Source organism: Camelus dromedarius, chromosome 22 (genome assembly GCF_036321535.1).
Source record: "Camelus dromedarius isolate mCamDro1 chromosome 22, mCamDro1.pat, whole genome shotgun sequence".
NCBI lineage: Eukaryota > Metazoa > Chordata > Mammalia > Artiodactyla > Camelidae > Camelus > Camelus dromedarius.
The window spans coordinates 22,545,529-22,558,288 of NC_087457.1; the positions used below are offsets into that span (position 1 = coordinate 22,545,529).

At 45.3% G+C, this 12,760-nt stretch overlaps 1 protein-coding gene across 2 annotated transcripts in view; it reads right to left on the minus strand.

The window, feature by feature from the left end:
- MTMR7 (myotubularin related protein 7) overlaps positions 1-12,760 on the minus strand; it is an 85,946-nt gene that overhangs the window by 18,436 nt on the left and 54,750 nt on the right. For both annotated transcript variants that reach the window (XM_010995708.3, XM_010995709.3), the window contains one exon: positions 8,410-8,542. In XM_010995708.3, coding sequence (XP_010994010.1) covers positions 8,410-8,542 — 133 coding nt within the window. The remainder of the gene's footprint in view (positions 1-8,409; positions 8,543-12,760) is intronic.

Sequence of the window (12,760 nt, forward strand, 5' to 3'; positions counted from 1 at the left end):
TGCTGGGTAAAGCCTGCTTTGCAGTCTCCCTCTCTTACTCAGCGCCCACCATGGTGACACCGACTGAACGCCGCAGCGAACTGGGTCCGGTTCATTACCGTTAGCAGTGCTCTCTGCCCCACCTGGGCCAACCCAGAGGGACCCTCTTCACAGAGGATTTTACATTAACTGGAGAGATTTGTGTACTAGCTTCTCCACTGGACACCGACAAGGTTAATGATTGTGCTTTAAAACAGCTCCCACTCTGCTGCTGACGCTCCTTTCTGCAGCCTCCACACCATTAATAATGCCCTGAAAGCCATTTTTTAATAGCCTTGTTCTCCTCAGAAGGATCTAATGACAATGTAAAACGGTAAAGTGCGATCCGCCTGGACTCTGCACATGGTGTTGGCACTGCTTGCACTAGCAGCACAGATAGGCATCTACACAAACATGTGCATGAGTAAGTGTGTGTCCAGCTACTAATAAGCATGGATGTGCGTGTACATACAGTGTACCACAGTGCAGCAGGCTCACAAAAGAATGCATGCCCTATTAACATCTATTAGCTTTGCCTATGAATTTTGTGCCTAAAGACAATCTGCAGCAAATAAATGTAAAAACATATTACATTTACCACATATAAGGCTTGGGGCTTAGTCATTTTCTGTCAATGAACAGTTAACTGAAGGTAGGACTTAAGCGATGACAAAGTCTAAATAGGAAATGTAAGGCGAATGGAAATAGAGAAGTCTAGTCTGGGAGAAGCTGGGGCACTAAGAGCCTGGGAAGTCGGGGTGGATATATGATATTTAGTGGTCGATGCTGGAGAGAAGACCACGACTCGTGTAAGGTTAAGACGCCGGCAGGAAATAACTGAAGCGCTGAGACAGCACCATGGGCAGCCGGGGCCGGAATGGGCAGAGAGCCCCTCCATGCTCCTCGCACTGCCAGGCCCGACGCGCGCGTCAAATCCGAAACCATGTTGTCGCTGGCAGCAAGTGCCGGATTGCCACATCCCAGCTTATGGAAAACCAGCTCACCTTGTCACGGTATGAGTCACGCCTATCTTTAGTTTTACGAGAGACACTTTCTTCTACCACCGCTCTTTTCGTAAACACCCCAGTTATCCAAAAGCTAGCCATCGTGATTAACAAAAGAGAAACAATCATTCTGAGGGTAAACATTTTTAAATTAATCTTTGAACTGTCCAGCGAATGTCAAGATAAAGGATAAGTAGGATGAAAAACAGCCATTATTCCCTCTCTGAATCTCTTTGTTTTCTCTCATCCTCTCCTTTGCTGAAGTCACCCAGAGGTGAAGTCTTTGGCTTTGACATCCAATTAAAACAGCCAACCATCCGACTTATGCAAGGAGAGCCCTCAGGGAGACCACTTCTAAGCAGGCATCATCTTCTCTTCCTGCCATGATTTTTGCCCTACACCAAAACCAGTAACGTCACTTTGTGTTAATGAATCAAGCGTTTCTCTGCCCAACGCCCAGCCCATAGAAAACTGTCAGTAACTGTCTGACGTGCAGGTGAGCATGGCAATAAGCACGGCAGCTCCTAGTCACCGGGTACCTACCTTGGGCAGGTTTTGTGCCTGGTGCTCTATCTACTACCCACCGCACAGGGTGTATTTACTCCCAACTTTCAGATTGGCAGGTGTGGCTTACAGAGGTTCACTGAGTCACCCGTGGTTACTCAGCCAGTAAACAACTGAGCTGGAATCCAGGCCACAACACATACACCCTAAGGGGTCCTGCTCTTTCCTCTCTGTCTTCGTGCTCAGAGTATCACAGTCCAGATCAGCCAGCACCGTCCAGCCTCTCTCAGCCACATCCTCTTACAACATCACAGACAGCAAGGCACACGTTCCCGATGCACCCCTTTCCTCCAAACGGCCATGAAGTGACAACTCATGCAGGCTGACCGCGAGCCCGGCTGGTCTAGTGGGACACTCATTAAATACCCGGAGGGCCGCAGGAGCTCTCCAGTTCCACCTTGATGGGAGAACAGGTTTTCCATGTGGAAACCCATGGCATACTGCTGAATTTTGAGGGACGATGACCAGATTTTTAGCCCGGTCTTATTGACTGTCTTGTCTGATTAGGTCAGTAATCTCAGGAAATTAACAATGGGGAAAAGTCAGAAGACAGAGAGCTGAAAAATGATTAACCTTTACAGCCTTTTACCAGCTCATATCTGGTAAAAGTTCAGAGCTTAAACTTGCAGGCAACGTAATAGGAAATAGTCACTTTCAAATGGAAAGCTTAAATTTAAGTATCTATAAATGGCTGAAGTCGTCCATTTCTTCTAGGTTGAATTAGCCATCACCTCGGAAAGTAAGGAGGTGGTGAAGAAAATATCAGGTAAAAAGGGCCTTGGGGCTGAGAGTAATAACCTTAACTTCTTGAGCGGAGAAATTTCATGGAAACATTGGAGCCGGGTGTGTTAGGGACTGGTCCCTTCTGGACCCTAGTGCACCCAAGACAACCTGGCAGGGACACTGGACCAGGCAGTCACGCGGCCACGACCCCCCCGCCGTGCTGGCGCCTCCCGCGACAGAGCCGAAGGTCTCTGCTTTCTACACCCAGTGAAGGTTCTCAGTAACCGGGCCTCACAACTTCGCACAGAAACAAGGATCAGATATGATCTCGGGGGCCACCTGATTTCATCACAAAACGTTCTCCACAGTCAGTGCCCACACTTCCAGGGGAAATGCCAAAAGTGCTTCCCACTGGGGCCTGCTCAGAAGATTTCAGTCTTTTAAACTGAGTCTGCTTCCCCCTGACAAACAGCATAGTGGTGTTCGGGCCGTCCAGACTGCTGACTGGGCCCCGGGGCTCTGCTCCCTGCTCTGGGCCCTCCTCCATCCGACCCCCCGGCAGGCTGAGGCTCGTCCTCTGTTACACAGCTGGCTGAGAAAACGCCCACAAGGCCCAGCGGGGGGTTTATGAAATTATTTTGATGAACTGTGTTGAGGGGACACAGGCCGTGTCCCAAGGCAAGCACTTCTGTGCCTCTGAAACTGCTTACTCCCTGCATCTTGAAGAAAGAAATGAAGACGAGTTACCTGTAAGAAAGCAGGGGACCTATCGAATACTTGCCTGGCTGGCCGAGGTCACCTCCAGCCCATTCACTCAGCCATCTCACTCAGCACTTATCTGGCTACAGTACTGCTCCTCAAGGAAAAGCTCAATGCACCTTACACGGGAAGCACTTTAGAGTCTGCAGGGAGTCATTTTCAGTAGGTCCATGGCTTAGACAGCAACAGTGTGTTGCTAACACGGTTTTACAAACACAGGAAACGAGGTTTGTTCACGCTTACGCAGAGACTAAGGCAAGAACCGAAACCCAGATCTTCAGGCACGAGGGTCAGGGCACTTTCTCGCCCCGCCACTACCTGGGAGGCTGGAAAGCCAAGTGGATAAGAGTATGGTGTCTGGAGTGATACTAATAGGTAAGAAGCTTGGTTCCGTTTACTGGAGCTTCCGTAACTATCTTGGCCTCTGTGCCTCCACTCGCTTACTGCAAATGGGGGTATTAAGAACAGCTACAACATGACCGAAAAGAAGATTACTTACATAAAATACATCTCAAAAAATTAAAACAGCATCCAGTACATAGTCATCACTCCATAAATGTTACATGACCATTCCCAGGTGGGTGGTTATCTGTGAGCCTGTCCAATAAAAGACCCACAAATCAACGAGGATCACCGTAAAATGAGGAAAGGACTAGGTTCAAATCTTGCTTTGTCATGTGATACTGGGAAGGACATGCTTTCTAAAACTTTTTAATTAAAAATGTAATATACTAGACTTTGTGCCTGGAGAGAGGCATTGAAGAAATAACTTGCCGTGTTGTGAACAGCGTATGTGGAGGTCCACGTGGTAGAGCATTCTAGGACCCAGAGGTGGCCCCCAGCTGACAGTCCTCAGGCCAACTCAGTTGAATTCAGCCAACAACCTGAACCAGCCGGGAAGCAGATTCTCCCCCATCCAAGTTTCCAGATGAGAACACAGCCCAGCCAATGCCTTGACTACAGTGGTGTTAGACCCAGGGCAGAGGGCTTCTGGGTTCCCAATTAGACATGAGAAATGCCCAGACTCCTGACCCAAAGAAACTGCGACCTAATCAATATGTATCGTCCTTCGTTTAAAGTAACATACCAACCATAGAGAATATTTTATAAATAAAGAAGGAGAAAGAAAAATTTCACCCACTGTCCTTTCATGCTAATCCAATTTTCATGCTGGACATTCCTTATAAATATGACTTACTGCCTAGTGAATCAGAGGATGCATCCAATTTTACAGCCTGAATTCTCCACTTACATGATACACATTCTCCCAGGTTGGTGATACATTTGTCATAGTTATTATTTTTAATAATATGCAACCAAGAGGTGGAACAAGATCACTTAATCAGTGAACCAATGCTGAACATTCCTGTGGCTTCCAAAATTCTATTACTATGACTAAAACACCACTATCAAAATAAGCATTATATTTATTTTTTTAAACCATATTTTGGATTCGTCCCTAAGGGGAGGCAATCTGGCAAAAAATATGTCTCTCTGAACAAAAAATCTGAGGTATCTCTTGCCAATTTCAACGATACTGGAAATATTTAAAGTACTAGTTTCACCACATTCTTTTCAGTATTGGATATTCTAACTTTAAAAAATAAGTGAAAAATGGTACTTCGAGGTGTTCACTTACACTTCTTTAATTACTAGAGCAACATTAAATATTTTTCTATGTGCTTATCTGTTTCAACTCACTGCTTTTTCTTTAAAAAACTACCTTAGATTGAGTTGCCTAATTTTACTGAGACTCAGTTCTTCATCTGTCAAGTGCAGATAAAATCACATACAGCACACTATCGCTGTGGAGTCAGGTTCAGGCAGACTTTGTTTTACCACACGTCACAGATACGGCGTTTTTTATAGATTAGAGGTTTGTGGCCACCCCGCACAGAGCAAGTCTATTGGCACCATTTTCCCAAAAGCATTTACTCACTTCATATCTCTGTATCACATTTTGGCAGTTCTCGAAATATTTCAAACCCTCCACCATCCAGAAGATTTTGACTCCGAAAGCTCCGGTGATGGTTACATTTTTTTAAGCAATAAAGTATTTTTAATTACAGGGTGTACATTTTTTAGACACGCTGCTATGGCGCACTTAACAGACTACAGTCTGGTGGAAACTAACTTGTGTACACACTGAGAAACCAAAAGTTTGGCATGACCGGTTTTACTGAAATACTCGTTTTATGGATGTGGTGTGGGACCGACCCGCAGAATCCCGAACGCGCTCACAGGTCACTCATGCACGTGTAAGCACCGAGGAGCCGGGCGCACGGCAGCTGCTCAGTTCTTAGTGAAATGAAAAGAAAACCAACGAATCAGCAGTCTATTATATAGAACTACACAACGGCCACCAATATGAATCTAATATTCACGGAGACTCCAGGCACAAAACTAGCGGTGCGGAGAAAGGGCAATTTTCTGGGCAACCAACAAAAGATGGAGCGTGTGGGCTGAAAAAGGAGGAAGGTCACTGCCACCCCGTCTTCCCGAGAGACACCTGCCTGCCTGGAAAACAGGTACGGTGCAACCACCTCCACAGCCCAGACGTGAAGGCAGTTCCGCGTGCACCTCCCTCCCCCTTCTCACTGACCTCCTCCCCCAAATCAAGGATGCCTGGGAGATCCTCACTTCCACACCTGATGAGAACAACTTCCTCAGCCTTGGAAAGAGCCTATTCCAGGTACTTCTACTGACTGTTTCAATTTTAAAAAAAAGAAAAGAAAATACAGGGCATCCTTTAATTACTTGAGGGGAAAACCATTATTTCTATGATCCAAAGGAAAGCCTCTGCAGAAAGCACCTAATAAATTACAAAACTGCTACGTAACTGGAAGACTTCACTATTATCTCACTGGGAGGTGTGAATGCCACAAAATAGTTTGGTTTAGAACTTAGGAACCAAAGTTAACATTCAGTCAGCTCTTTTACAAAAGGACCTACACCGGATGTGAACTTGGTCCTGGATTTCAATTTCTGATGAAATATCCCACAGCTCTTGCTCACGGAGCTATCTGGGGCCAGAATGCAAATGGTTTTTCCCTTCTCTTAGTCAGGATCTATTCTGATAATATCAGAAACAGTGGTAAAAAATTTTGAAAAAAAAAAATCATGAAGGAGATGCATTATTCCTCTTCCCACCAAGGGACCAGCCAACGTTCCAATCTCTCTGATGCCAAGGACAGCTGTTTGTAGGAGAAAAGCCTCCGGAGGTGGGTCCGATTGCATCACTTCATCAGCTGAGCCTCCGCGAGTGGTTTATCATTTACTTGCTAAAAACAGATAGTCAAACATTGGTCAAGTTCCCTGAAAGACATCCAGAAAGTTGTCCTTGCTTACTGCACTGACACAGAGCTGGAAAATTGCAGAAGAACCAGGATCCCTTATGAAACAGAGGCTGCCCTCCCTCCAGAACTCGGCCAGTTTGCTGGTGCTTTAGAAACCACGAGGCAGACCAGATGTACGAGGGCAGGAGACATGGTTCCTAGTAAGAAATCAAGTAAAAGGTCATTTTAAAACAAAAGCCCAATTGCCATGTTACATGCACGCTCAGGAGTTGCCCTCTGCATAGAAGAACACAGGTATTCTCAAAAGTCAGCTGGTGATATTACTAAATGAAAAATACAAAGCATATAAATGATTTTTAATGATTCTGACACTGGTGAACACTCTTCATCTGCCCTTTCAGTAACAGGACCAAGCTACCCCAATTTTCAACATCTAGAAAGCCCAGCTAACAGCAGGGACATCCACGCCACTCACGAGAATCTCCAGAAGTTTACGAAGCTCAATCACGCCCAGGGCATCGTCCCCAGAACCTGAGACCTGGCAAATTCCACCCAGAAGTAAGACAGAGAGATCTCTGTGGCCGTGATTTTTTTTTTCCCTGATACAGGAAGAGAGTTCTTCAAACCATTCAAATGCTCAATTTTAGAGAACTTGCAGCCAGGGGCATCAAATTTTGAATTCAGACTGTCAAGGCTGGACGGACCCACAGAAACTGTTAGTCCAATCCTCTCCCATCACAGCAGAGCCCCAGGAAGGAACCTGATGTGTTCAGAGTTTCGTAAGGACTGAGAAGACCCAGGAGTCCAGGAAAGAGAACAGAAAGCAGACTTGTCTGTGACAATTTCCTCCAGCCTCACTGCCAGCTTCTCAGCCATCCTGTGCTGACTGAGCAGAGAACCGCAGGAGCTACTGAGAGCAAATGTGTATCCGAGAAGAGAGTAAGTTAGCGCTTCCTCTGTCCCTCTTCATCCCCGACCACACGTCCTGCTGGGACAGGACAGCCCCCGCCTTGCACGCCAGGGCCTCCCCCAGCAGCACCAGCGCAGCAGTTACAGCCTCTCCTGCTCCCAAGGCACGAAGCCCTGCCTTGTGCATCCTCCTCTCCTGCCTTGGTTCCCACTAGACCCAGAAGTGGTGGACCTGGCAACAGGCTCCTGCTTGGGCCGGGACAGTCACAAGAGCATAAGCCATAGATGAAGCTGGTTTTGCTTGAAACACACAATTTCTGCTCATTAGCTGATGGCTGGTTTGACCACATGAACAATTCCTGTCTATTACAGAACGCATCTTTGTGATTTCCTCTCCCCGTGAGTATGGAAGCCTGTGTGTAGGTGTCCCGTGGTGCTCACTGCTGGGTGGGGGGGAGATGGGGTGCGGTGGTGCACTGCAGCAGTTGCTGCCAATAGAAAGGAGGACCTGGGCCCCCAACATCCTTCTAATGGCCACAAAGCCACTGGGATTCAGTTCATGAACCTCATCTCCAGACAAGAACAGTTGGCGACTGCTTTCAATGTAGGGTGGCTTTATCTCCAAATGGTCTTGAATGTGGGTCAAACTAATATTTTGAGGGAGAAAGAAAAAAATCCCTTTTATCTGGAGTATTAAGTACTGCTGGAGAGAGCCCGCCAGTGGACCACCGCGTGACAAAACCACTGCACAATGACACAGAAAATGAGAGAAAGGCTGATAAATGTTTCAAGGTTCTGTGCTGCACTATATCCTTCCTGACTGAGCCCACCCTCTCCAACAGCACCAGAGTAAAGCAGAACTTCAACGTCAGGAGATGACTTTATCCCATTTTGGCATTTAAATATTTAATTGAAATAAACAAGGTCCTTCTATGGCGCACGGAGAACTATTCAATACCTTGTAATAACTTACAATGAAAAAGAACATGAAAAAGATTTTATGTATATACATATATGTATAACTGAATCACTCTGCTGTACGCCAGAAACCAACCCAACATTGCAAATCAACTATACTTCAAGCAACAAAATTTTAACGACATGTTTTTAATGCTGTGCATAAGGAAATGGTTTACCTTCCAGCATTTTCTGCAGACTGTTCCTCATGACATGGATGTTCTCTATCCCGATAAACTGAAACTTGATATTGGAATAATTGTCTTCATTCTCATAGCCTTTCCCTGCAGCACGATTTGCCATCGCATTAAGCTGCAGGGTCAGCAAAACAGAAGAGTCACCAGTGATATTCAGGACATGAAACAATCAAAACATTTCATGGGTGTCCATGAGAACACTGAACGTGATGCGCAGAAACGTGCTTTAAATCCTGGGAACGTGGTGCACTGAGTTGTTGGTGTGGGGAGCGTTTTCTGAGCTGGGAAGCGTTCTACAGATAAACCCTCCTGAACGCCTGGTCAGAGATGCCAGATTCAGTCTGTACAGGGCCCCGGTGCCCAGATTTAACTCCACACATCACAGCCTTAGGTTGGCAGAAGAGGATCAGCAGACACAGTTGGCAACATAAAGCCCTGTAAGTTATATTATTGCATCTTGTAGCGTTAGAATGCCAATAAACACACCCATGCACAGGAATGGGTACATCATTCTAATCTGCCTACAAGAACCCCTCAGAGAGCCACCTAAACCTCGAGCAGGAGTCACAGAATAAAACCAAGAGATGCCAAGTATCGAGCACTGTTTCCTCCGGCCGCCCTATTTAAATCTCACATGCATTATCATCACCTCGCACACAGGAACTGGCAGGTCCCACTGCAAACTGATTAAATGATAATGGACTCTGAAGAAATTCATTAAATGCAAACTTCTGCCTGATTCCTGTGTAACTAAAATCATGAGGGGGACATGAGTCCCATCTCAGCTGGGAAATGCACCAGTTTCTAGAATGGATGCCCATTCTTGCTGTTTGGCTAAGCGAGTCATCACATCCCAGACATTGGTATTCACTGACCATCCTCCTCCTCTGCCCACAAAGGGCAGGAGGGCTCACCCACCCAGAGGACTCGCCACCAGAAAAAAATATGTTTCTAGGACCACAATGCAATACAGGGAAAATATGAATACTTTTCAAAAAGCTAAATTTAAAAAGCCAAGTTAACTAAAAAACATACATATTCTTTGACACAGTATATCTCCTACTTGTAAGAATCTAAAACTACTAAAATACCAGCCCATAAAGAAAGAGGTCCAAGAATGTTTACTGCAACCCTTTTTTTTTTTAAAAAATAATAGTCAACAGTTAAAAAAAAAAACCACTTGAAAACCTATGAATATCTCAAGAGGGCAATGACGGATAAATTATGGAATATTCATACCCTGGACTAATACGAATAGGACCAAGAAGGAGAGAGACAGAGTTAGAGACAGAGATGGACAGATATTGGGGCTAGGGGAGGGGCGGGAGGACAGATGTGGACCGAGCCCACCGCATGTTAAGTGAGAACAGGAAGCTCCAGATAATATTCATACGATGCCCCCATTTGCTGTAAAACACCAGCTTACAGACATGCACTTCTGTTCACGCATGTTGGAGTAAGTGGGGTAAGTGAATGGAAGACAGTACCAACTCGGCAGCGGTCACGCAGGCAGACGGGGGTGGCGCGTGGCTGGGGACCTGGCGATGCTACTTGAGATGTGTTCTTTGTTACAAAACGAATAGATTAGGTTTAAAATGTAAATGATAGAAATAAAATGTATTAGAAGTGAAAATAAAACAGCAGAGGCAGGCCACCGCCATCGGGGCTCAGCTGGCAGGCGCCTCCCACTCTGCTCCTGCTCGGTGACCTGGCTCAGGTGACATCAGCTGGGGCCCACCCCTCGCAACACGGTTTCCAGTTGACAACAAGATGGTCCCCTTTCTCCCAGGCAGGCTATGAGAATAAAGGGTTTGGCCTTCTTCAAGGACAAAAAATACATAAAAAGGAAGTTATTTTTAAAACAACTTACGTGCATGCTTTAAATTTTTAAAATATTTTAAGGGGAAAACTTTCCTAAAATTACCAGTAGACATTGTTCTTTGGAAACGTACTATTATAAAAATACCACTGGTCTGTGTAACTACTTTTCAAAGCTGTTGGCTCATCCTTTACAACAAGCTTCATAAATAAAACACTTAATAAAATAAAATAATAATAAATAAACAAAACAGTTAACAGGATACTTGCAAGCATCTTTATGCTACACGAACCTCATGTTCATTTCGTATCTTGACTAAGTTAAGCCTATTCACCGCACACCAGAGAGATACGCTTATTAAACAGTGCAATAAATAAAAGCCAAAATACTATTATTATTTTAATAATCTACAACTGGGACTCTATGTTCACATTTTTTAATAGTTGATTACCTATGACCTGGGAGAATTTACTGACAGTCGTCTTCTTCAAAAGCAAAGGAGCAACACAAGATGGCCTCCTGAAAGTCAGTGATACTTCTCACAATGAACAGAAGGTGGCAGTATTTAATCTACCAACCAAAGTGTACTTTTCTCAAGCTTTCCACATATTTCACAGGACCTCTTCTGATAATGGGGCAAGAGCTGAACCCTCAAAGCAGAAAATACAATTTTCTCATTGATAAAAATTCAGAAGCTATCTGGGACCTAAATGTGTATTCATTCAGACAGAGTGTCTCTTATATAAACAAAACACTAAGTCTAATTTGGTGCCCTGTCCCTTTTCTTTAGCTGAGAACTCCATTTCACAACCAAAGAAAAAGCTATTCATTTCAGCTCCTAACAGTCCTCAAACGGTGATTAAAAAAGCAACCTCAAAAGGTCACATACTACATGTTTCCAATTATATAATGTTCTTGAAAGGACAAACGGAAAGAGGTGGAGGACAGATCAGCAGTTACTTGTGGTGCCCTAGCTCTTCTGTATCTTGACTGTGGTACTGAATACACAAACACACACATATGATACAAATGTTACAGAGCTAAACACACACACACACACGACTCCAAGTGAAACTGGGGACATCTGAACGAGATTGGTGGATTGTATCAACACCAATATCCTGGCTGCAATACTGTACCAGAGTTTTTGCAAGATACTACCCTCCAGGGGAAACTGGGCAACATGTACAAGGCATCTCTCTGTACTGTTTCCTACAACTGCAGGTGAGTCTACAGTTATCTCAAAATAGAAAGTTTAATTTTTTAAAAAAAGTTCTCGACTAGATAAAACAATGGAGATAATGGCATTCTAGTCTCAGTTTAGGTTTAAGAAACACGACAAGACAACTTTAAAGTGGGACTGGAAAAAAGTGACCCAAGGCCACTCTGCTGTTGGATAACGTCAGCATCTTTAGGTGCAAAAGAGCTCATAAACGAAACAAGAAGAATCCAGTCATTCTCAATAGTCACTTAACAAACACCTACCATGTGCCAGGCACTGGACGGAATACGAATGTGAATAAAAAGCTGTTCCTGCCACCTTAAGCTCATGATCAAACACGGAAGGGCAAGCTCAATCAACAAATGACCACAGGCAACACCTTGTCACCTGAAGGGTGTGGTTTTTTGGTTTTTTTTTAACAGATATTCGGTACATGCTGAGGACCTCACTGCCTTTGCCTCCTGAAATTTTAACCTCAACAAGCAATTCAGAAGCTTTCATCTGAACAGGCAGCATCTGGGGTGAGCCTTGCTCCGAGGACAGGAATGATTCTAACTTTTCCCTTTTTCATTAAACCTGTGTGCAAATCTGGCCAGGGCCCCACGGGCCGTGCCCACCGCCCACAGCTCCCACAGACCCCGTCTCCCGGCTACCAGGGGACAAAAGTCAACAGACATGATCTTTCAAAGAGTGGAAGCTCTGAGCAAACAGTTTAAAACCCCTGTGGAGGCGTATGTGCCTGGGTAGACAGGAAGAGGGCACGCCTCGTATGAGACCCCGATTTTCTTTAATGGAGCAGCATCAGATTTCTTACCACGGGGCGCAAACACACTGAGCACGAAGCACGCCCTGCAAGTCAAACCCCCTGGATGAATTTATCTTAAATCCCGACCAGGCCTGGCTCAACAGCCACCATGCTTCCCAGGTTTGCAGAACGCAGCGCACACCTGGATCACTGGCCCTTAAGTGCGTAGGCGAATCTGCTCGCCTTTAAATCTGGAAGAACAGGATGGGAAAAGGGCATCCCAACTGAGGAAAGCCCCTGCCTTTCCTTTTCTTGTCTTGAGGACACGCAACTAAGAAGCAGGCCTTCCCTCCGTCGGCTCTGACAGTTAGGAGATTCAGAGCAGCTCCACTCGCCTGACACAAAAAGGAACAAAGAACAGGAGGGAGACAGCCAAGATGAGCAGGACGATGGCCCAGAGAGAAAAGCATACATCGAAAGAGAGCAGCAAGAGTTACTCAGGCACCTTTCAAGTGAAAATCTTCAAGCAGAGAAGCTATTTTTTCCC